Source organism: Oncorhynchus kisutch, linkage group LG15 (assembly GCF_002021735.2).
Source record: "Oncorhynchus kisutch isolate 150728-3 linkage group LG15, Okis_V2, whole genome shotgun sequence".
Classification (NCBI taxonomy): Eukaryota; Metazoa; Chordata; class Actinopteri; order Salmoniformes; family Salmonidae; genus Oncorhynchus; species Oncorhynchus kisutch.
In genome coordinates this window covers 85,467,821-85,491,913 of record NC_034188.2, presented here as the reverse complement: position 1 = coordinate 85,491,913, position 24,093 = coordinate 85,467,821, and the positions used below count along the sequence as shown (strand labels likewise).

Below are 24,093 nucleotides of genomic sequence, written 5' to 3'. Positions count from 1 at the left end.
GTGCTCGCTTCGCCAACCTCATTCTCCTGTAACCTTCCTCGCACTGCTCCATCGAATCGCAGGCGGGCTCCGGCACTCTCCCAGGGTAGACCGCCCACCTGTTTATCTCTTCCCAAGTTGTACAGTCCAGATTCTGCTCCCATGTCCCGAAATCCTGACATCGCTGCCTCTCCTGCTCCTCGTAATGCCGCCACTCTGCTTTCGCTGCCTCCAGCTCTGCTTTGGGGCGGCGATATTCACCTGGCTCTGCCCAGGGTCCTTTTCTGTCCAACTCGTCCTCCCATGTCCATGAGTCTTCTGATGCTGGCTGCTTCTCCTGCTGCCGCTGCCTGTTACCACGCTTCTTGGTCCTGTTGTGGCGGGTGGTTCTGTAACGGCTTTCTTCCTGGGAAGGAGAGGCGGACCAAAATGCAGCGTGGTTAGAGTTCATGTTAATTTAATAAGGTAACTCAAACATGAACAGGATACAAAACAATAAACGTGAAAACCGAAACAGTCCTAACTGGTGCATAAAACACAAAGACAGGAAACAACCACCCACAAATCCCAACACAAAACAGGCTACCTAAATATGGTTCCCAATCAGAGACAATGACTAACACCTGCCTCTGATTGAGAACCATATCAGGCCAGACATAGAAAAAGACAAACCAGACACACAACATAGAATGCCCACGCAGCTCACATCCTGACCAACACTAAAACAAGGAAAACACACAAGAACAATGGTCAGAACGTGACAGCAACAAACACTACAGCCAAAATGGGAGCCAATTACTAATACTTCAAATTTTAGCTAATTTTTCAACTGAAACTCTTTCTTAAGACTGTTAACATCTATTGGAAGCCCTAGGAACTGCAATCTGAGAGGTCTTCCTTTTATATTCCCATTCCCAGCCATTGTATTCAGTGGTGAGCTCAAAAAAGTTATTTCTGGATTGATTGTCCTCAGGTTTTCGCTTGCCATATTAGGTCTGTTATACTCACAGACATTATTTTATCAGTTTTGGAAACTTTAGTGTGCTTTCTATCTATATGCATATCTAAGCTTCTTGCATTGCCCAATGGGACTCCCAATGGGACTCATTGCCCAATGGGACTCCCAATGGGACTCATTGCCAAATGGGACTCCCAATCACAGCCAGATGTGATATAGCCTGGAATCAAACCAGGGACTGTAGTGACACCTCCTGCTCTGTAACGCAGGGCCTTAGACCGCTGCGCCACTCAGGAGCCAAATAAACAACTGGCAAAGGTTGGCTACTTTGAAGAACCTCAAATATAAAATATATTGTTTAACACTTTTTTTGGTTACTACATGATTCCGTGTAATTTCATAGTTTTGATGTCTTCAATATTATAAAAAAATGTAGAAAATATTAAAAAATAAACAAAAGGCCTTGAATATGTAGTTGTGTCCAAACGTTTGAATGGTACAGTCTGTTGAAGTGTGTCAAATATGTTTGAAAACACTATGTTAAAAACACTGTGTGGGCTTGTCCCTAGGATTACCAAAAGACAAAGAGCTGAATCAGTGGTTCACCAATCAGGGCCTTCTTTGCGACCATCAGGTTACGTACAAACCATGAGCTAGACAAAAACCTTGTGAGAGGGAGTTGGGATACTGACAGAGGCTGCACTATCTATCCACTGCTTGCTCAAATTAGCAGCGTAACCCAGCCTCTATCTCTATCCCACCTCCCTCTCTCATCCTGTACCCCGGGGACACAATAAACACTAGAACCACATCCCACTCGTTGAGAGGGAGTGTATGGGCAGTTCCAGCTTCTTACGAGGCACTTTCACCTCTATAAAAGAGGAACCCTTCTGTCTGCCCTCACAGACACAGCTGCCCTGCTGAAGGCTGGCATGGCACTGAGTACAGGAGTGGTTCTCCGGCTGCTGGTGGTGGTGATCAGAGGTATGGCTGCTCCTGCACCAATCTGCTCTCTGCTGGGCCAACCCGCTCTGCCTCTCCTGTCTGCCGAGGGGGACATCAACATTGGGGCAGTGTTCCCTCTACATAGGAATGCCCTCTTCAAGGTCCATTCATTCACCTCCAGACCAGAGAAAACACCCTGTATCAGGTATGTGTTGAAAAAAACTGTTTGTGGGAACTTTTAGCTGTTAGGGAATATTTCTCATCAAGATATATTTTTTTTGTATCTCACTGAAATTAGGCACAGTGCTTAATAACACTTTTGTAAATGATTTATGCATTTTTGGGGGGACAAAACAAGTATACAAATTTTTTCTGTTATACTAAACACAATACTCAACTCAACTCGAACGAGTATATCAGTTTTGCTGGCGTATGTGATTTATGGCATTTGCGATTCCTGGCTTCAACTAACTTATTTTTGGTTTGTTACCGCTGTCTAGTATCAACCAACGTGAGTTCCAGTTTGCACAGACCCTGATCTTTGCCCTGGAGGAGATCAACAACAGCAGTGATCTGCTCCCAGGGCTGTCTCTGGGTTACCAGGTCTATGACTCCTGTAGCTATGCCCCCCTGGCCATCCACTCAGCCCTGGCCCTGATGAACAGCCCTGGGCCTGAGGACAGCCTGGGAGACCCATCCTCCTGTTCCAGATCTCCAGCCGTGTTGGGTATTGTTGGGGAGTCAAGCTCCACATCCACCATCGGAATATCATCCCTGGTCGGACCATTCAGCATCCCTGTGGTGAGACACCTTCTGGTTGTGGCTCTTTAGAGGTAGTTTCATCAATGTCAGCTATGTTTGAAAGATCAATTCAAATCTTCCCGTTTCTTCCACACAGATCAGCCACTTTGCCACCTGTGCTTGTCTGAGTAACAAAAAAAAGTTCCCCTCCTTCTTCAGAACCATCCCCAGTGACTTCTACCAGAGCAGAGCCCTGGCAAAGCTGGTCAAACACTTTGGATGGAACTGGGTGGGAGTGGTGAACAGCAACAATGACTATGGAAACAACGGCATGGCCACATTCATGGAGGCAGCGTGGCATGAAGGGGTCTGTGTAGAGTACCAAGAGTCCATCCATCGCACAGATCCCAGAGAGAAGCTCCTGGAAGTCGTCAAGGTCATCCGGAGGGCCACAGCCAGGGTGGTGGTACTGTTCATGGGCTTGGGGGACATCGTTCCCCTGATGAATGAGATGGCCCTGGAGGGAGATCCAGGGCTGCAGTGGGTGGGCAGCGAGGCCTGGATCACAGCCAGAATGCTGACGGAGAACAAGGCCTACGGCTTCCTGAGGGGAGCGGTTGGCTTTGCCATCAGGAATGCCAGGCTGGATGGTCTGGAGGGGTTCCTAGACAAGGTGCACCCCTCCCAGGCGCCAGACAACACCCTGCTCAGGGAGTTCTGGGAGACTGTGTTCCAGTGCTCGTTCGAGGGGGGCAGCAGCACGCTGTGCACAGGAACAGAGAGCTTAGCAAAGCTGAATAACCAATACACTGACATGTCAGAGCTGAGAATACCCAATAAAGTATACACAGCTGTATATGCGATTGCACATGCTCTGCACAACCTAATGACAGACATAAAGAATAACACAGACAGCGGCAAAAGACCAGTCTACAAACCACAGCAGGTGAGCAAGCTCCAGATACGACAAAACATAAATAACATATCTTATGAATCATTCCACTATCTGTGTCTCTCCCTGCATGTTTCCCTCTCTGTGTCTCTCTCCCTGTGTGTTTCCCTCTCTGTGTCTCTCTCTCTCTCTCTCTGTGTCTCTCTCTCTCTCCCCCCCCCTCTCTCTCTCCCCCCCCCTCTCTCTCCCCATGTTGTTGAGCAGGTGCTACAGTACCTGAAGGAGGTGAGGTTTAGAGTAAAGACAGGAGAGGAGATCTGGTTTGATGATAACGGAGATGTGGTGGCGTGCTACGACCTAGTGAACTGGCAGCAGGAGGAGGATGGGACCCTGCAGTTCCATGTTGTTGGGCTGTATGATTCCTCGATGCCCCCTGAACAGCGCATTAACTTCAACAAGGGAAAACTGGTCTGGGCAGGGGGCCAGGCAGAGGTAGGACTAAATACATGTTGACTATGTTGCAAAAGCATAGCACATGCATACCTCAAACCACTGCAAATGTAAAACATTCATTCTATAATATTTACATAATCCACATAGTCTATCTCAATTATTTTCTTTTGCATTGGTAATATATCTTCCACAAGTAGTGACATTAAAACATTTCTGCACGTTTATTCATATAAAATACACCAATATTCAGACATGTTGTATTTCTCTACAGGCACCTGCATCAGTGTGCAGTGAGAGCTGTCCCACAGGCACTCGTAAGGCTGTACAGAAAGGAAAGCCTGTATGCTGTTATGACTGTGTACCATGTGCGGAGGGAGAGATCAGTAATATCACAGGTAATATATAATGCATTTATTGCTACCTTCAATACTTTCAAGTTCTGTCACTACCCAACAGGACTAATAGATATCAAAAAACACATGACACAGTGACACACTGATTCATAGAATGAATGACGTTCTAATCCTTTTACAGATTCTAACGGCTGCTATCGATGTGACTTGGAGTATTGGTCCAATGAAAAAAGGGACCGCTGTGTGTTGAAACCAGTTGAATTTCTCTCCTATGAAGAAATGATGGGCATAGTTCTGGTGTTTTTCTCCTTACTGGGATCCGGTGTTACTACTCTGGTAGCTGTTGTGTTTTCAATTCACAAGGACACTCCCATTGTCAGAGCCAACAACTCTGAGCTGAGCTTCCTGCTGCTCTTCTTCTTGACTCTGTGTTTTCTGTGTTCTCTTACTTTCATCGGCCGGCCCTCTGAGTGGTCCTGTTCACTGCGCCACACAGCATTTGGGATCACCTTCGTCCTCTGCATGTCTTGTGTTCTGGGGAAAACAATAGTGGTTTTGATGGCCTTCAGGGCTACACTTCCAGCCAGTAATATCATGAAATGGTTTGGTCCTCCACAGCAGAGACTCAGTGTTCTTGCTTTCACTCTCATACAGGTCCTGATCTGTGTACTTTGGCTAACAGTCTCCCCTCCTTTCCCCTACAAGAACATGAAGACCTATAAGGAAAAGGTCATTCTAGAGTGTGATGTGGGTTCAGCTATTGGTTTCTGGGCTGTGTTGGGGTATATAGGACTCCTGGCTCTCTTGTGCTTTGTGCTGGCTTTTCTGGCTCGAAAGCTGCCTGATAACTTCAATGAGGCCAAATTCATCACCTTCAGCATGCTCATATTCTGTGCTGTCTGGATCACCTTTATCCCAGCTTATGTCAGCTCTCCTGGGAAGTTCACTGTAGCTGTGGAGATCTTTGCTATTCTTGCCTCCAGTTTTGGTTTACTTTTCTGCATTTTTGCTCCTAAATGTTTCATTATATTGCTGAGGCCAGAGCAAAACACCAAGAAACATATGATGGGGAAGACATCCAATGATATACGATATTAAAGAAACATATTTTGGGAAAGGCGTCAACCAAAGCCCTTTAGGATGAATACTGACCATTGGCTTATTCAAAGTCTTTCTATAATAAACACAGACACATCATATCTAAGTCAATCATGGGTTATACTCATCCCCAGACACATCATATCTAAGTCAATCATGGGTTATACTCATCCCCAGACACATCATATCTAAGTCAGTCATGGGTTAAACTCATCCCCAGACACATCATATCTAAGTCAATCATGGGTTAAACTCATCCACAGGCTCAATTGATACCAAAAAATAGAGCCTGGAAACACTGTGCAATGAAGTGGGACTTGAAAGGGGAAGGGTTCAAATCAAGGATAGAGAGAGCCTGCTACAGTTTGACTATGAAAACTGCAGAAAACCTCACAATGATCATTGGACTTTTAGGAAGCCCCAACTGATTCTGAGTTTGGGCTTATTTCTTATTTTATTTATTTCACCTTCATTTAACCAGGTAGACTAGTTGAGATGAGGTGCTCATTTACAAATGCGACCTGGCCAAGATAAAGCAAAGCAGTGCGACACAAACAACAACACAGAGAGTTACACATGGAATAAACAAACATGGAGTCAATAATACAATACAGTGTGTGCAAATGATGTAGGATAAGGGAGGTAAGGCAATAAATATGCCACAGTAGATACATAATGACAATATAGCAATTAAACACTAGAGTGATAGATGTGCAGATGATGAATGTGCAAAGGAGCAAAATATGAAGTTTACATGTGAGAACTACGTGCATTCTTCCTGATTTCCCGAACTCACTTCCTTGTTTAGCCTAATTTGTTTGTAGAGGGAAGGTTCTAAGGGTTACGTTGGATGGTGATGGACTGAGATATCAGCCAATGTAAATCCGCTCCTGCCATAGGCTCCATTACTGTCTCTTCATGAGACATTGTGAGAGATGGTTTGAAAGAGAAAGAGCCGGCTGGTGGACAAGATCTTTCATGGGTACATAGATGTTCAATAAGTACAAAAAGTCCTGAACAAACATCCAACAGCACATTATGCCAAGCAGCCATATCTACATGGGTGTGGTCGCACATTATGCCAAGCACCCATATCTACATGGGTGTGGTCGCACATTATGCCAAGCAGCCATATCTACATGGGTGTGGTCGCACATTATGAAAGTCAAGACAATAATGAAGCAGAAAGAAAATGTATTATTTTGACTATGTTTCTCACTGCTCTACCCCAGCGGCCACTGACAGCCTGCTGTGCTTCCACAGGCCCCCTCAGTGACCCCCTCAGTGACCCCCTCAGTGACCCCCTCAGTGACTGCTGCTGTCCAGTCCAGGTCCAGATCAGGAGCCCACACACAAGCCCCTTACTGAGCCTCTGTTTCACAGGCCTGCTCTGGACAAGCATGGTCTACTATCTCATCAAAAACAACATTGACCTCTTAAACCTCTCCTCATAGGCCTGTGGGCCACAACCCAATGTGTGTCAATACACCAATGGGCATGTGGCATTCATACCACCATCAACACATAGCAAGGCCTCAGTGAAATGTGTTATAAAGAATATATGTGTATTTTCCATGTATCGTGTAATGTATTGGCTACCCTTCATGTAATATTACAGTGGTTGTAATAAACAATTCAGCTGTCTAATATCTCTAGATCTCCAGTCTTGCTTGAATTATCACAGCGCTAGAGAAATACACAAATAAATGAAAACGCTAGAATGATAATCTTCTATGAATTGTGTGACTTGCTTCAGCTGGCCAAATGTATCTGTATGTAGTAGTAGTAGTAGTAGAAACAATAGTAATAGTAAATCAAATCAAATCAAATTGTATTAGTCACATGCGCTGAATTCAACTGGTCTGGACCTTACAGTGAAATGCTTACTTACGAGTTCCTAACCAACAATACAGTTTAAAGAAATACAGATAAGAATAAGAAATAAAATGAACAAGTATTTAAAGAGCAGCAGTACAATAACAATAGTGAGACTATATAGTGAGACTATATACAGGGGGGTACAGGTACAGGTACAGGTACAGAGTCAATGTCAATGTGTATTATATTGCCTCAATGTGTGAGCTAATATGTACATTTAGGTAGAGTTATTAAAGTGACTATGCATACATGATGACAACAGAGAGTAGCAGCGGCGTAAAATAGGGTTCTCTTATGGAGACAGTCAAAGAATATTTTTTCACGAGAGGGGGAGGAGGAAGAGGAGGAGGAGTAGCAGTGGAAGTAGTAGTAGTGGTAGTAGGCCTAGTGGTAGTAGGCCTAGTGGTAGTAGTGGTAGAATAAGTAGTAGTAGTAGGCCTAGTGATAGTAGTAGTGGTAGTAGGCCTAGTGATAGTAGTAGTGGTAGTAGGCCTAGTGGTAGTAGTAGTGGTAGTAGGCCTAGTGGTCGTAGTGGTCGTAGTGGTAGTAGTAGTGGTAGTAGGCCTAGTGGTAGTAGTAGTAGTAGTAGTAGTAGTAGTAGTGGTAGTAGGCCTAGTGGTAGTAGTGGTAGTAGAAGTGGTAGTAGTAGGCCTAGTGGTAGTAGTAGTGGTAGTAGGCTTAGTGGTAGTAGTAGTGGTAGTAGGCCTAGTGGTCGTAGTGGTAGTAGTGGTAGTAGTAGTGGTAGTAGGCCTAGTGGTAGTAGTAGTAGTAGTAGTAGTAGTAGTGGTAGTAGGCCTATTGGTAGTAGTGGTAGTAGTGGTAGTAGAAGTGGTAGTAGGCCTAGTGGTAGTAGTAGTAGTAGGAGGAGTAGTAGTAGTAGGCCTAGTGGTAGTAGTGGTAGTAGTGGTAGTAGAAGTGGTAGTAGGCCTAGTGGTAGTAGTAGTAGTAGTAGTAGTAGTAGTAGTAGTAGTAGTAGTAGTAGTAGTAGTGGTAGTAGGCCTAGTGGTAGTAGTAGTAGTAGTAGAAGTGGTAGTAGGCCTAGGGGTAGTAGTAGTAGTAGTAGTAGTAGTAGTAGTAGTAGTAGTAGTAGTAGTGGTAGTAGGCCTAGTGGTCGTAGTGGTAGTAGTAGTAGTGGTAGTAGGCCTAGTGGTAGTAGTATACGTTGTTGGCCTTGTGGTAGTGGTATTAGTGGTGATAATATTCTCAAGCTTATGAAAAAAGTGTTTCAAGACAAAGGAGGGTGAGGAAGTGTATTTCAAGGAGAATTTGGACGTGACTGCCAAGTGTAACATTGTCAACTGGCAGCCGAAGGAGGATGGAAGTGTGGAGTGAGTTACTGTTGGTCTCTTTGATGCCTCGCTACCTGCAGACAGGCAACATACTATCAACAACAGCTCCTTGGTATTGACACAGAATTCTGTAAATGCATAACAGTATACAGTGTAGTTGATTGTGTCACATTGGTCCCTAATGTAAACAACCCATTCTTCATTGCAGGTGCCAGTGGATATAGGACTCCTGGCTGTCTTGTGCTTCATGCTGCTTTTCTGGCTCGAAAGCTGCCTGATAACTTCAATGAGGCCAAATTCATCACATTCAGCATGCTCATATTCTTTGCATTCTGGATCACCTTTATCCCAGCTTGTCTCAGCTCTGCCATTCTGGCCTCCAGTGTTGGATTCCTGTTCTACGTATTTGCTCCTAAATGTTTCATAATATTTTGGCCGGAGCAAAACACCAAGAAACATATAATGGGGAAGACATCCAATGATATGTTATAACATAACATTATGACATTATATCATATCACATTATAATGTTTTTAACATATTTTAGAAAGTGCCTACTATCTGAGACAGTATTTCTCAAATGTTCTGTAATTATCTGTTTTTAGTGTTGTGTGTTTTTAGTGTTGTGTGTTTTTACTGTTGTGTGTTTTTAGTGTTGTGTGTTTTTAGTGTTGTGTGTTTTTACTGTTGTGTGTTTTTACTGTTGTGTGTTTTTACTGTTGTGTGCATTTAAATGCATCACATTCGACACGAGCATTGATTATTACCTTTGGTCAAATAATAGATTTTCAAAACATGAACATGAGGACATTGTGGAAGATGGACAGGCTTTCTCAGATGTTAATATCTAAACAAAATCACAGGGCAGGAAGACAAACAGACAGACATGCAGGATTTTTGACAAACAAACACAGGCAGACAGACAGACAGACAGACAGACAGACAGACAGACAGACAGACAGACAGACAGACAGACAGACAGACAGACAGACAGACAGACAGACAGTAGGATGACTCTCTACAGGTACAGAGGAGCTGCTGCTAATACCACAGAGTTCAGCCCCAGGGGAGGAAACACCTCAAGGCCCCCATCTCATCCTCTAACACAACAATAACAGTAGCAGCTTCCCTTCCAGGGACACAGTATCATTTACAGATACCGTCAAATATTGGCCATCTTTGCATGATTCACTATTTATTCCAAAGTAAGTTGAAGTTGAAATGGAAACATTTGGTGTTTACATTTGATTTAAAAGTACACAGGGCAAATACAAATGAAAAAGTCCAAAATCATTTGGTTGAAGCAATGATTCTCGTTTACTGTGTAATTTAACTCATCTGGGGTTAGTTGCACGTGCGTACAGGGTAAAAATAGTCTTCAACAAGTTTTGAAAAGAAAAACAGAACATTCTGCTCCATCGCACTCCATTGTATAGTGCGGGGATACCAAGTACAGTTGAAGTCGGAAGTTTACATACCTTAATGGAACATTTTGAAATTTGCCATTTGGTTAGTGAGAAAGTCCACATTGCAAATGTACCGTCCCTTACTAGACGTAAAATTTGCGGACGGCGTCGGGCCGTGCAGTCTTCCAGGAAGTCATCAAACGACCTCTCTCGGACATTCGGTTCCCGTTTTATAACATTTTCAAATTTTGGTCATTTTTCCGCTCTCCCGGTAAATCCCACAAGAGGGCGAATGGAATCATATTGCATACGTCACCCAGCATACGTCACCAATCATGACGTGACCTTATCTCCTAAACATAAAAGATTTTGAAGACGAAACTTGGTGAGCTAGGTTTGGCATAATGGGCAGTTGGCCCCGAACAAGATGGCGTCTAGGCCTCAACGGTTTTGAGTTTTTTTAAAGGTCAAAAATGAAAACAGAGCAGTAATTTTTCCGCTTCACATCAAAGTAAATGAACCTACGGTGTCAATAAAAAAAGAACCAGCCATTTATCTATTGTCATTTAAGAGAAATCGTACAATGTCAAATTGGTGATTTTCAAAAATAGTTTTTTTTTTTTTTTTAAGTTACAGATCCAGTTGCAGCGTGTTCATACGAATCTTTTTAAAGTGTTCTTCGGAGCTCTGCGAGATTTCTGTGACTTTCTGTGATTTTCTGAAATAACACACACTCACTAAACCCTCCGTAAATAAGTCAGTTCATAACGTAAAGACTTAAAACTCAATATTCTATAAGTGCAGACCCCAAGTAGGATCTGTGTTCACTTTCAGCTTCCTGTGTCAACCGGAAGTGCCTTTAAATGGTGTCATAGGTGCTGTTTCGAAGGGTTAAAAAGGTCAGATCTTTTCAAACTTCATATGTGTGATTAGGCAACCCCCATGAACTGTAAGTCAGTCATTTGGGGCGGCATGGTAGCCTAGTGGTTACAGCGTTGGACTAGTAACCGGAAGGTTGCAAGTTCAAATCCCCGAACTGACAAGGTACAAATCTGTCGTTCTGCCCCTGAACAGGCAGTTAACCCACTGTTCCTAGGCCGTCATTGAAAATAAGATTTTGTTCTTAACTGACTTGCCTAGTTAAATAAAGGTAAAATAAAAAATACAAATAATTCTCCCAACAGATGTCAAAGAAAAGCTCTCTCACACACACACAGCAAGGATAGAGTGACAAAGTGCGGTGCTTGTGAGTGCAGCGACTGTGAAAAAAGTAGGCCCAAAATGAAGCCTGGCCCTAAATTTCATTTGCTTTTGGGTGACAGTGGGAGAATGTTAAGGGAATTTTTATCAATGATGACTAATTATGTATACATTTCAATCAGGACTGACTAGTCCAAATGCTATTATAATGAATTTTCTCTCTTGCTCCCATTCCCAATTGTATATAATATAGTCAGGAGTTTAGTAACAATGACGGTCTGTTCCTTTGTACAAATGAATGAACTATCTCCAGATGGCAGGGACGGACTATCTCCAGACTGTCTAGAAGGTTGATTTATACTGACTGACCTTGGCTTCAGAACTATAGGGCCTCTCTACCGGTGTCATGAAGAGATAGAACATTTAGAAAACGCTGACATCATTTTCAGTTTATAACCTGTGGAAAAATGTGTATGTACCAGTACTCTCTTGAATTAAATGCTGTTACCTGACTTTTAAGACCGGGGCTCCGTCAATTCTTCAAAAAATATGGGGTCTTACAAACCCTTCGAATGCATTGACAGAGTATTTAATTCTGATTGGGAAACAATACAGAGGAATTTAGAATTCCTTCAAACAGAGAACCTTTAGGGTGAGAAGCACAATTTGACCTCAGGAACATTCCTGAGGTCCTCCCGATCTGTACAAGCATAACCTTGACCGTGTGGCATTAACCCATAACAGTTAAAAGAAGGTGTTTACATCAAACCGTTTTCAATGACTTCTCTCCCCATAGGAATACATTGCCTGCACCCCTAAATTCAAACTGAAGCCTATGTGGGTTATGAACCTGTCTTCGATGACAATCCCTCAGGCCACTATGACGTCTACCTGTGTCGATTCTAAGCTTACTGGAGCAACCGGAAGTGGTTAAAATCACCCTAAAAGTGTTTTCCATACCCAACCAGCAGTTTGTGATAAATAGTGCATTCAACCCTGTGTAAATCGGTCAGTTCTTAACGTAAACACTTAAAACTCAGGATTCTGTAAAGGCATACCCCAATCAGGATATGTGTTTACCTATAGCTTTAAATGGTGTCATAGGGGCTGTTTCGAAGGGTTAAAAAGGTCAGATATTTTCAAAACTTCATATGTGTGATTAGGCAACCCCCATGAACTGTAAATCAGTCATGTCTCCCATAAAATTTCCAAGAAAAAAATCACACACACACAGCTAGGACAGAGGGACAGTGTGTGTGGTGCGTAGACGTAGGCAGTGCCTGTAATAGTTACCTTTGTTCGAACTAAAAAAGAACCGTCAGACCTACAGAAACTTTAGAAACCTGTTCTAGACCTCAGGTCGATAGTACGTGGTGAGTTATGTGGGTCTAGAAGGTTCTCGGACCGAGAAACAGCCTCGTACATGTGCAATGACTTCAATTCATTTTGACCATTACGTAAATGGCGACATTTAGAAAAGTCCCAGAGTCGCAAGACTAGGTGCATTGAAACCAGCTCGGCCCATAGAGCCCAACGTTTCTGTCCGATAGCTCATTCAAGGTCCCCGTAGCAAGGCATGGAAAAAAGTGGATTTTCAGCACCAGTTAAGGTCTTGCTCGGGTACCGTAGCACTAGAGCCCGTAGCACTCACTTCCGTCATCATGAAGTGCTTTGAGAGACTAGTCAAGGACCATATCACCTCCACCCTACCAGACACCCTAGACCCACTCCAATTTGCTTACCGCCCAAATAGGTCCACCGATGATGCAATCTCAACCACACTGCACACTGCCCTAACCCACCTGGACAAGAGGAATACCTATGAGAGAATGCTGTTCATCGACTACAGCTCGGGATTTAACACCATAGTACCCTCCAAGCTCGTCATCAAGCTCGAGACCCTGGGTCTCGACCCCGCCCTGTGCAACTGGGTACTGGACTTCCTGACGGGCCGCCCCCAGGTGGTGAGGGTAGGCAACAACATCTCCACCCCGCTGATCCTCAACACTGGGGCCCCACAAGGGTGCGTTCTGAGCCCTCTCCTGTACTCCCTGTTCACCCACGACTGCGTGGCCACGCACGCCTCCAACTCAATCATCAAGTTTGCGGACGACACAACAGTGGTAGGCTTGATTACCAACAACAACGAGACGGCCTACAGGAGGAGGTGAGGGCCCTCGGAGTGTGGTGTCAGGAAAATAACCTCACACTCAACGTCAACAAAACTAAGGAGATGATTGTGGACTTCAGGCAACAGCAGAGGGAACACCCCCCTATCCACATCGATGGAACAGTAGTGGAGAGGGTAGCAAGTTTTAAGTTCCTCGGCATACACATCACAGACAAACTGAATTGGTCCACCCACACGGACAGCATCGTGAAGAAGGCGCAGCAGCGCCTCTTCAAACTCAGGAGGCTGAAGAAATTTGGCTTGTCACCAAAAGCACTCACAAACTTCTACAGATGCACAATCGAGAGCATCCTGGCAGGCTGTATCACCGCCTGGTACGGCAACTGCTCCGCCCACAACCGTAAGGCTCTCCAGAGGGTAGTGAGGTCTGCACAACGCATCACCGGGGGCAAACTACCTGCCCTCCAGGACACCTACACTACTCGATGTTACAGAAAGGCCATAAAGATCATCAAGGACAACAACCACCCGAGCCACTGCCTGTTCACCCCGCTATCATCCAGAAGGCGAGGTCAGTACAGGTGCATCAAAGCTGGGACCGAGAGACTTGAAAAACAGCTTCTATCTCAAGGCCATCAGACTGTTAAACAGCCACCACTAACATTGAGTGGCTGCTGCCAACACACTGACTCAACTCCAGCCACTTTAATGATGGGAATTGATGGGAAATCATGTAAAATATATCACTAGCCATTTAAACAATGCTACCTAATATAATGTTTACATACCCTACATTATTCATCTCATATGTATACGTATATACTGTACTCTATATCATCTACTGCATCTTTATGTAATACATGTATCACTAGCCACTTTAACTATGCCACTTTGTTTACATACTCATCTCATATGTATATACTGTACTCGATACCATCTACTGTATCTTGCCTATGCCGCTCTGTACCATCACTCATTCATATATCTTTATGTACATATTCTTTATCCCCTGACACTTGTGTGTATAAGACAGTAGTTTTGGAATTGTTAGTTAGATTACTTGTTGGTTATTACTGCATTGTCGGAACTAGAAGCACAAGCATTTCGCTACACTCGCATTAACATCTGCTAACCATGTGTATGTGACAAATACAATTTGATTTCATTTGATTTGAATGACCTATCGAGCCGAAACTCGGGATTCGGGGTCGCCTCACATAGGCCTTCACATAATGTCAGAACTGGACCCACAGCTAGAACGTAACTATGTGTTTTACGTTTTTATTATGTTTTAAACTGAAGGCGCTGTGAATTATGGGCCTGCTCTGAACTTGTCTGTCCGGCTGGATAACCTGTTGGCCTCCCGCAGACCTCCGGAACGGGGTCCGTCCGTTCCATTTCCCAGCACCTTGGATCCAACACCGATGGAGTTGGGAGGGGCTGCTATGAGGATGGCCAGAGGGGGGACCATTCCCTGCACCAGCTGTGGCTGCAGAGAGCACACTGCTGGTCGGTGCTGGGGTGGTTCTCCAGGAAGTTGAGGTAGCAGGCGGAGCACTGGTGGGTCATCCCAGGTGAGTAGGCACACAACTCACCCAGAGCCCCCTGTTGCACACATGTGGTTACCTATAGAATTTCCTGAGTTCTCCCCACATTCCCAGCATAAGGCGCCAGTAGATTCAGGCGCAGCTGGGAACTTTATTGACCGCTCCTTGGCACTTAGATTAGGGATCCCTATTATTCCTGTTGATGTTCCCTTCCCTGTACATGTCTTAGATAGTCGTCCTTTGGGGTGCTATGACAACGCAGGGGGGTAACAAGGAGAAAATGAGTCTCTTCCTGATCGACTCTCCTGCGTATCCTGTTGTGTTGGGCCTTCCCTGGTTGGCCTCTCATGATCCTATTACTTCGTGGCAACAGAGTGCTCTCAAGGGATGGTCCTGTCAGTGTTCAGGGAGGTGTGTAGGTGTTTCCTTAGGTGCCACTATGGTGGAAAGTCCAAACCAGGTTTCCACCAAGCACATTCGGCTATGGAAACATATGTTACCGAAACTCTGGGACAGGGATACATTCGGCCTTCCACTTCACCTGTCTCCTCGAGTTTCTTTTTTGTGAAGAAGAAGGATGGAGGTTTACGCCCGTGTATTGACTATCGAGGTTTAAATCAGATTACGGTAAAATACAGTTACCCGCTACCTCTCATCGCCAGTATGACGGAGTAATTGCACGGGGCGCGCTTCTTCACAAAATTGGATCTCAGGAGAGCTTACAACCGGGTGCATATCCGGGGGGTGATGAGTGGAAGACGGCATTTCGTACCACTTCTTGGCACTATGAGTACCTCGTCATGCCGTATGGGTTAATGAATGCTCCATCAGTCCAATCCTTTGTGGATGAGATTTTCAGGGACCTGCACGGACAGGGTGTAGGGGTGTATATAGATGACATTCTAATATACTCCACTACTCACGCCGAGCATGTGTCCCTTGTGCACAGGGTGCTTGGTCGACTGTTGGAACATGACCTATACGTCAAGGTGGAAAAATATCTGTTCTTCCAACAGTCTGTCTCCTTCCTAGGGTACCGCTTTTCTGCATCAGGTGTGGAGATGGAAAATGACGGTATTTCAGCCGTCCGTAATTGGCCGACTCCAACCACGGTAAAGGAGGTGCAGCGGTTCTTAGGGTTTGCAAACTGCTACCAGAGGTTTTTCTGGGGTTTTGGTCAGGTAGCGGCTTCCATTACCTCCTTGCTGAAGGGGGGACCGGTGCGACTGCGGTGGTCAGCTGGGGCGGACAGGGCTTTTGGTCACCTGAAGGCTCTGTTTACCTCGTCCGAGGCTGGGATAGAAGCTGTGCTGTCTCAGCGCTCGGGTATGCCACCGAAGCTCCGCCCCTGTGCTTTCTTTTCGAAATTGCTCAGTCCGGCGGAGCAAAACTATGATGTGGGGGACCGGGAACTGTTGGCTGTGGTCAAGGCTCTGAAGGCGTGGATGCATTGGCTTGAGGGGGCTAAGCACCCTTTCCTCATTTGGACTGACCACCGCAATCTGGAGTACATCCGGGCAGCGAGGAGAATGAACCCTCGCCAGGCAAGGTGGGCCATGTTTTTCACCCGTTTTGTTTTCACCCTTTCCTACAAACCAGGTTCCCAGAACGTTAAGACAGATGCACTGTCCCGGCTGTATGATACAGAGGAGCGGTCCACGGATCCCACTCCCATAATTCCAGCTTCTCGCCTGGTGGCACCGGTGGTATGGGAGGTGGACGTGGACATCGAGCGGGCGTCACGTGCAGAGCCCAATCCCCCTGAGTGTCCAGCTGGGCGTCTGTATGTTCTGTTTGATGTTCGCGATCGTTTGATCTGTTGGGCTCACACGTCACCCTCCTCTGGTCATCCTGGCATCGGTCGGACGGTGCGCTTCCTCGCTGGGAAGTACTGGTTGGCCCACTTTAGCTAAGGACGTGAGGGTTTATGTTTCCTCCTGTTCGGTATGCGCACTGTGCCAGGCACCTGCCCAGAGGGAAATTACAACCCCTTCCCGTTCCACAACGACCGGGGTCACACCTATCGGTGGATTTCGTGATGGACCTTCCCCTGTCGCGGGGTAACACCACAATCCTGGTCGTTGTGGATTGGTTTTCTATGTCCTGCCGTCTCCTTCCTTTGCCCGGTCTCCCTACGGCTCTACAAACTGCGGAGGCCCTGTTCACCCACGAATTCTGGCACTACGGGGTGCCTGAGGATATAGTTTCTGATCGGGGTCCCCAATTCACGTCTAGAGTCTGGAGGGCGTTTATGGAACGCCTGGGGGTCTCGGTCAACCTTACCTCAGGTTTCCACCCCGAGAGTAATGGGCAGGTGGAAAGAGTCAACCAGGATGTGGGTTGGTTTCTGCGGTCCTATTGCCAGGACCGCCCGGGGGAGTGGACGGTTTACATCCCCTGGGCGGAGATGACTCAAAACTCCCTCCGCCACTCCTCTACCAACCTATCACCGTTTCAGTGTGTGCTAGGTTATCAGCCGGTCCTGGCACCATGGCATCAGAGCCAGATCAAGGCTCCTGTGTTGGATGAATGGTTTCGGCACTCGGAGGAGACATGGAACGCTGCCCATGTGCGGCTACAATGGGCCGTCAGGAGGCAAAAGGCGAGTGCCAACCGCCACCGCAGTGAGGCCCCGGTGTATGCACCGGGGGATTGGGTCTGGCTCTCGATCCGAAACCTGCCCCTTCTCCTGCCCTGCCAGAAGCTGGGTCCGCGGTTTGTGGGGCCATTTAAAGTTCTGAACAAGGTTTTTTTATAGGTTACGACTCCCCCCTGATTATCGTATGAACCCCTCGTTCCATGTGTCTCTCCTCAGGCCGGTGGTGGCTGGCCCGCTCCAGCAGTCTGAGGTGTGGGAGGTTCCTCCGGAGAGGGGTACGGCCCGGAGGAGAGATTCTGGGTACCGGTGGAGGACATCCTAGATCCTTCATTGCTACAGGTGTTTCACAGTTTCCACCCGGATCACCCTGCTTCCCGTCCTCTGGGTCGTCCCCGATGCCGGTGTCGGGGGGGGGGGGGGTACTGTCACAACTTCTGCAGGATGTCGGCCCCTCTGCTTGTTCGGGTGGTGTTCGTCGGTCAACGTCACCAGCTTTCTAGTCACCACCGATCCGTTTCAGTTTCGTTTTGTTTTGTCTGTATTAATCACACCTGGTTTCAATTCCCATATCATGTTCCTTATTTAACCCTCTGGCATACATTTCTGTTCTGTCCTTTATTGTTGGTGTCTTAGTGGTTGTTGTAGATGTTAGTGTGTATGTATTTTCCTATGTGGTATCTTGCTTGACTTTTGTGAGTAAACTCCTTTGTGTTTCTCAAACCTGTGCCCTGCGTCTGACTCCACTACATCTCTGCACCCAATCGCTGACATATACTATCAAATAAACCATGAGCCCAGATGTCAGCCTTTATCCCACCCATTGTAATACAAAGGTACCTACTGGATAACAATAGTTCCGTAGTAAGTTCAATAGTTCGGTACCAAGGTCAATAGTTTGGTAGGCAAGGTCCATAGTTCGGTAGCAAGGTCAATAGTTTGGTAGGTACGGTCAATAGTTCTGAGTAAGGTCAATAGTTCGGTACCAAGGTCAATAGTTCGGTACCAAGGTCAATAGTTTGGTAATGAGGTCAATAGTTCTGTAGTAAGGTCAATAGTTTGGTAATAAGGTCAATAGTTCAGTTGTAAGGTCAATAGTTTGGTTGTTTTTTTATTTTATTTTTTTATTTCACCTTTATTTAACCAGGTAGGCCAGTTGAGAACAAGTTCTCATTTGCAACTGCGACCTGGCCAAGATAAAGCATAGCAGTGTGAGCAGACAACAAAGAGTTACACATGGAGTAAACAATTAACAAGTCAATAACACAGTAGAAACCAAAGGGGGAGTCTATATACAATGTGTGCAAAAGGCATGAGGAGGTAGGCAAATAATTACAATTTTGCAGATTAACACTGGAGTGATGAATGATCAGATGGTCATGTACAGGTAGAGATATTGGTGTGCAAAAGAGCAGAAAAGTAAATAAATAAAAACAGTATGGGGATGAGGTAGGTGAGAAAGGGTGGGCTATTTACCAATAGACTATGTACAGCTGCAGCGATCGGTTAGCCGCTCAGATAGCTGATGTTTGAAGTTGGTGAGGGAGATAAAAGTCTCCAACTTCAGCGATTTTTGCAATTCGTTCCAGTCACAGGCAGCAGAGTACTGGAACGAAAGGCGGCCAAATGAGGTGTTGGCTTTAGGGATGATCAGTGAGATACACCTGCTGGAGCGCGTGCTACGGATGGGTAAGGTCAATAGTTCTGTAGTAAGGTCAATAGGTCTGTAGTAAAGTCAATAGTTCTGTATTAAGGTCAATAGTTTGGTAGTAAGATCAATAGTTTGGTAATAAGGTCAATAGTTCTGTAGTAAGATCAATAGTTTGTTAATAAGGTCAATAGTTCTGTAATATGGTCAATAGTTTGGTAGCAAGGTCAATTGTTTGGTTGTAAGGTCACTCGTTCTGTAGTAAGGTCAATAGTTCTGTAGTAAGTTCAATAGTTCTGTAATAAGGTCAATAGTTCTGTAATAAGGTCAATAGTTCTGTAGTAAGATCAATAGTTCTGTAGTAAGATCAATAGTTATGTTGTAAGGTCAATAGTTAAACCACTGATATATTTCTGTACACGTAGCCGCCACAGAGTTTAAGCAGTCAAAGAGCAGCCACGTGCCCTGATACAGTACATAATGTGCCACATGTTGAAAGTGTTACGTTACACTCTGAACAGCAGGGCACTACCTACAGTACTGTAGTTATAGACCTACAGGCTAAATCATGCTGGGCGCATGCGTCCTCACTGTGAGGACTTGGGTTGCCTGCACCAGGCGTGCTCTCCTATGCTCTCTTAAGACCCCTACGTCATCCTCTCGATACCTCAGAGACCTGTCACACCTCCTACATGCCAGGTTGAAGGGGGTGTGGGAAGGATGTGGACGGGGACAGGAGCAGGGACTGGAGCACCGACAGACAGGTCCTCTGTGGTAAGGCTCTGAGACAGACACAGGGTTCTGAGAGTATAAAGAGAGGAGCTGTGAGGGGCCACAGAGCCACAGAGCCAGCCCTAGCTCTAGACTGCAGTACAGAGCCAGACCTAGCTCTAGACTGCACTATGGAGCCAGGAGCCATGCCACTGCTGGAGCTTGTCCTGTTGGTGCTGCTGTTGGTGATAGGGGAGGGAGAACCTGTGTGCAGGCTGCAGGGCAGGGCAGACCTGCCAGAGCTGGCCAAGGACGGGGACCTTGTCATCGGAGGCATCTTCACCTTCCAGACTGAGTACGACGGCAGGGTACCCAACTTCCAGAGTTTACCAGACCCACCAAGGTGTAAGAAGTGAGTATCCTCTCTCAGTTTTTTCAAATATGAGACTTTCACTGTTTTCAATGTTAAGAGTTATTTTTTAATCTACTGAACATCTGAGGTTAATCTCTTAGGGTTTTACTTTACTGTCCATCTGATGTTTATCTCTTAGGGTTTTAATCTACTGTCCATCTACGGTTCATATCCTAGGCTTTTAACCTAATGTCCATCTGAGGTTCACCTCGTAGGGTTTTGGGTTGTGTGTTGGTGACTGGTGAGATATATTTTTTGCCTTCTTTAATGGCAGGTCTTTTACATATATATATATATATTTATCTCTCTTCAGTATGAATTTCAGAGAATTCCAATTTGCACAAACACTTATATTTGCAATTGAAGAAATCAATCGAAATCCGGCAATTCTCCCAAACCATACTCTGGGCTACAATATCTACAATGCGTGTGGATACGACAACATCCTGAAGTCTGGTTTGGCTTTAGCCAGTGGCCAGGAGAAATTTATCGATGAAGGGAACTGCACCAAGACAGACATGGCTCAGGCTGTCATAGGCCACTCTGCCTCGACACCAACAATTGGATTGGCCCGAATCATCGGAAGGTTTCGTATACCAGTAGTAAGATGTTCTATTCACTTTTCTATGCACTCATACAGTATAATATATTATTTTATACTGCCACTATACAAAAGGTCTTATTTTTGTGGATCAATGTCTTTTAAGATAACAAAACTTAGCTCATGGTGTCAAAACTACTGTACAGTATGTCATGTCAAGTTTCCAATAAAATGCTGTTATTTCACACACAGATCAGCCACTTTGCCACCTGTGCTTGTCTGAGTAACAGAAAGGAGTTCCCCTCCTTCTTCAGAACCATCCCCAGTGACTTCTACCAGAGCAGAGCCCTGGCAAAGCTGGTCAAACACTTTGGCTGGAGCTGGGTGGGGGCTATAAGCAGTGATAATGACTATGGGAATAGAGGCATAGCCACCTTTATGATATCTGCACAGGAGGAGGGAGTGTGTATAGAATACTCTGAGACATTTGAGCAGACAGGTCCACGCCATGAGCTTCTCAGGATAGTGGAGATTATTAAACAGTCCAGTTCAAAGGTCATCATGGCCTTCATGACCCACAGGGAGATCAAGGTTCTGGCGAGTGAGCTCTACAGGCACAATATCACAGGACTACAGTGGCTTGGCAGTGATGCCTGGATCACAGACCCTTCTCTCACTGCCATCGAGGGTCACAGCGCCCTTGTGGGCGCCATAGGCTTCACGATGACCGGGGCTCACATCCCTGGGCTTGGAAAGCATCTGAGGGATGTCCACCCCTCTCACTTCCCCAACAGCATGTTTCTCAGGGATTTCTGGGAGATTGTGTTTGACTGCTCTCTCAATGTGACTACAGCACCTAAGAGGAAGCCATGCAACGGCTCGGAGAGTTTAAGAGGTGTGCAGAACACGTTCACAGATGTGTCCAAGCTGACATTCACTAATAACGTGTATAAGTCTGTTTATGCTGTAGCTCACGCCCTCCACAACCTGTTGACATGTGAGGAGAGCCAGGGCCCCTTCTCTAATGGGAGCTGTGCTCAACCTACACGCATCCAGCCATGGCAGGTGAGCAAGAATATACCTCTAAAAAAGTGACCTTTGTCTATTTCAAATCAGTTCAAGTAAAATAAATTATTTCACTGTAGACTGATAATAACAGAATGATGATGCAAAGCTACATAGAAAACACATTTTCTTTCTTGACCATTTCTCCTCTCTAGCTGTTGCACTATCTACAGTCTGTCAATTTCACAACGGGAGACGACGAGAGAGTCTTTTTTGACAGCAATGGAGATTCCCCAGCCAGATATGAACTTGTTAATTTACAAAGTGCCACATCGGGAACCATGGAAGTGGCCACAGTCGGTTTCTATGGCTCGTCTTTGACTGGAGACCACCAGTTCACTATGAACAACGTTAGCATTGTATGGGGAGGAAATAGTGAGACGGTACATTTACATATTGTCTTGTTCTCATATCTCTGGCTGGGAAGTCAGTATGTTATCCTGCATGGTATTCTTTAACACAACAATTACACTGAACCTCAGCCACTCAGCCCCTGTTGGTAGGTACAGTATTGAGACAAGTCAAATCACACACTCTACAGTGCACAAACATTGGTGTTTTATAATTAACAGCATAGATATGTTGAGTGAACATGAATACTCAAACTCTCCTTGGTCCCCTATATGAGTCTGTTTGTGTGTGTTCCAGGTACCTGTGTCAGTGTGCAGTGAGAGCTGTCCCCCAGGCACTCGTAAGGCTGTACAGAAAGGAAAACCTGTATGCTGTTATGACTGTGTCCCATGTTCAGGCGGCGAGATCAGCAACACTACAGGTAAATTACACTCGGCCATCAAAAAAAACAGTTGGTGAGGTGAATACATATTAAATACTGGACATCACGTTCTATTCTAACGTGTGCTGGCCTTCACAAATCCTTTAAACCTCTTAACTGAAAATGCGTAGAACCAACACAGTATATACTTTGTCAAATGTTCTGCATGCTTTCCTGAATCATTAACACTGTGTTTTTTTTCTGGGGGGGGGTTTTCTTTCTCTAAACAGATTCAGCCAAGTGCATGAAGTGCCCAGTCCAATACTGGTCCAATGGGAGAGGGGATAGATGTGTCATAAAAGAGATTGAATTCCTGTCCTACACTGAGCTCATGGGGGTCATTTTACTTCTGTTTTGTTTGATTGGTGTTTGTTTAACTATTATTATAGCAACAATTTTCTTCCAATTCCGAGACACCCCCATTGTCAGGGCCAACAACTCCGAGCTGAGCTTCCTGCTGCTTTTCTCCTTGACTCTGTGTTTTCTGTGTTCTCTTACTTTCATTGGCCGGCCCTCTGAGTGGTCCTGTATGCTGCGCCACACAGCGTTTGGGATCACCTTCGTCCTCTGCATCTCTTGTGTTCTGGGGAAAACAATAGTGGTGTTGATGGCCTTCAGGGCTACACTTCCAGCCAGTAATATCATGAAATGGTTTGGTCCTCAACAGCAGAGACTCAGTGTTCTGGCTTTCACTCTCATACAGGTCATGATCTGTGTTCTTTGGTTAACAGTCTCCCCTCCTTTCCCCTACAAGAACATGAATACCTACAAGGAAAAGATCATTCTAGAGTGTGATGTGGGTTCAGCTATTGGTTTCTGGGCTGTGTTGGGGTATATAGGACTCCTGGCTCTCTTGTGCTTTGTTCTGGCTTTTCTGGCTAGAAAGCTGCCTGATAACTTCAATGAGGCCAAATTCATCACCTTCAGCATGCTCATATTCTGTGCAGTCTGGATCACCTTTATCCCAGCTTATGTCAGCTCTCCTGGGAAGTTCACTGTAGCTGTGGAGATCTTTGCTATTCTGGCCTCTAGTTATGGAATGCTATTTTGTATCTTTCTTCCTAAATGTTTCATTATATTGCTGAGACCAAAGGAAAACACCAAAAAACATATGATGGGGAAGACCAATGATATACGTTACTAACTTAAATACAAAAACAAAATGTCAATGTGTTATTTATTGACATGTTGATTTAAAACTGGAAATTGTCACTCAATCTTATTAAATAAAGTTAGTTAAAAACTATTCTGTGTGTTCTCTACATTTGAAGTTTTATTAGGATTCATTCAACTGTACCCATCTGGCCCATATACTGTTAAGTAAATCTCCAACTGTGTAATCGCATCTTTGCATATCTAATAGTGTATTTTTTTTCTTCAGAAAACAAAAATAGCAACAGCTCAGCTCACCGAAGACAATGTACTATACACTGACAATCATGAAGAGTTGACAAAGAAAATAATCCACCCTCTAGTGG

General features: G+C 45.2%; 2 protein-coding genes across 2 annotated transcripts; both read left to right on the top strand.

Moving 5' to 3' along the window:
- The first annotated feature begins 1,845 nt into the window (after positions 1–1,845).
- Positions 1,846–7,068, top strand: LOC109906124 (extracellular calcium-sensing receptor-like). The gene is made up of 6 exons (XM_031791226.1): positions 1,846–2,087; positions 2,383–2,683; positions 2,781–3,569; positions 3,780–4,007; positions 4,240–4,363; positions 4,503–7,068. Exons 1-6 carry the CDS (start codon positions 1,870–1,872, stop codon positions 5,417–5,419), a joined length of 2,577 nt encoding a protein of 858 aa, XP_031647086.1. The 5' UTR covers positions 1,846–1,869; the 3' UTR covers positions 5,420–7,068.
- Positions 7,069–17,277: 10,209 nt separating this feature from the next.
- Positions 17,278–23,759, top strand: LOC109904926 (vomeronasal type-2 receptor 1-like). Its single transcript, XM_031791449.1, has 7 exons — positions 17,278–17,585; positions 19,821–20,237; positions 20,551–20,839; positions 21,031–21,843; positions 21,999–22,226; positions 22,492–22,615; positions 22,846–23,759. Exons 1-7 carry the CDS (start codon positions 17,278–17,280, stop codon positions 23,757–23,759), a joined length of 3,093 nt encoding a protein of 1,030 aa, XP_031647309.1.
- The last annotated feature ends 334 nt before the right edge of the window (positions 23,760–24,093 follow it).

Excerpts from the sequence above, each read along its gene's own strand:
- LOC109906124 (XM_031791226.1), top strand. The coding sequence starts at position 1,870 with ATGGCACTGAGTACAGGAGTGGTTCTCCGGCTGCTGGTGGTGGTGATC. Across the intron at positions 2,088-2,382 it reads GAGAAAACACCCTGTATCAG|TATCAACCAACGTGAGTTCC; the intron begins GTATGTGTTGAA and ends ACCGCTGTCTAG. Across the intron at positions 2,684-2,780 it reads GACCATTCAGCATCCCTGTG|ATCAGCCACTTTGCCACCTG; the intron begins GTGAGACACCTT and ends TCTTCCACACAG.
- LOC109904926 (XM_031791449.1), top strand. The coding sequence starts at position 17,278 with ATGACTCAAAACTCCCTCCGCCACTCCTCTACCAACCTATCACCGTTT. Across the intron at positions 20,840-21,030 it reads GAAGGTTTCGTATACCAGTA|ATCAGCCACTTTGCCACCTG; the intron begins GTAAGATGTTCT and ends TTTCACACACAG. Across the intron at positions 21,844-21,998 it reads CACGCATCCAGCCATGGCAG|CTGTTGCACTATCTACAGTC; the intron begins GTGAGCAAGAAT and ends TCTCCTCTCTAG.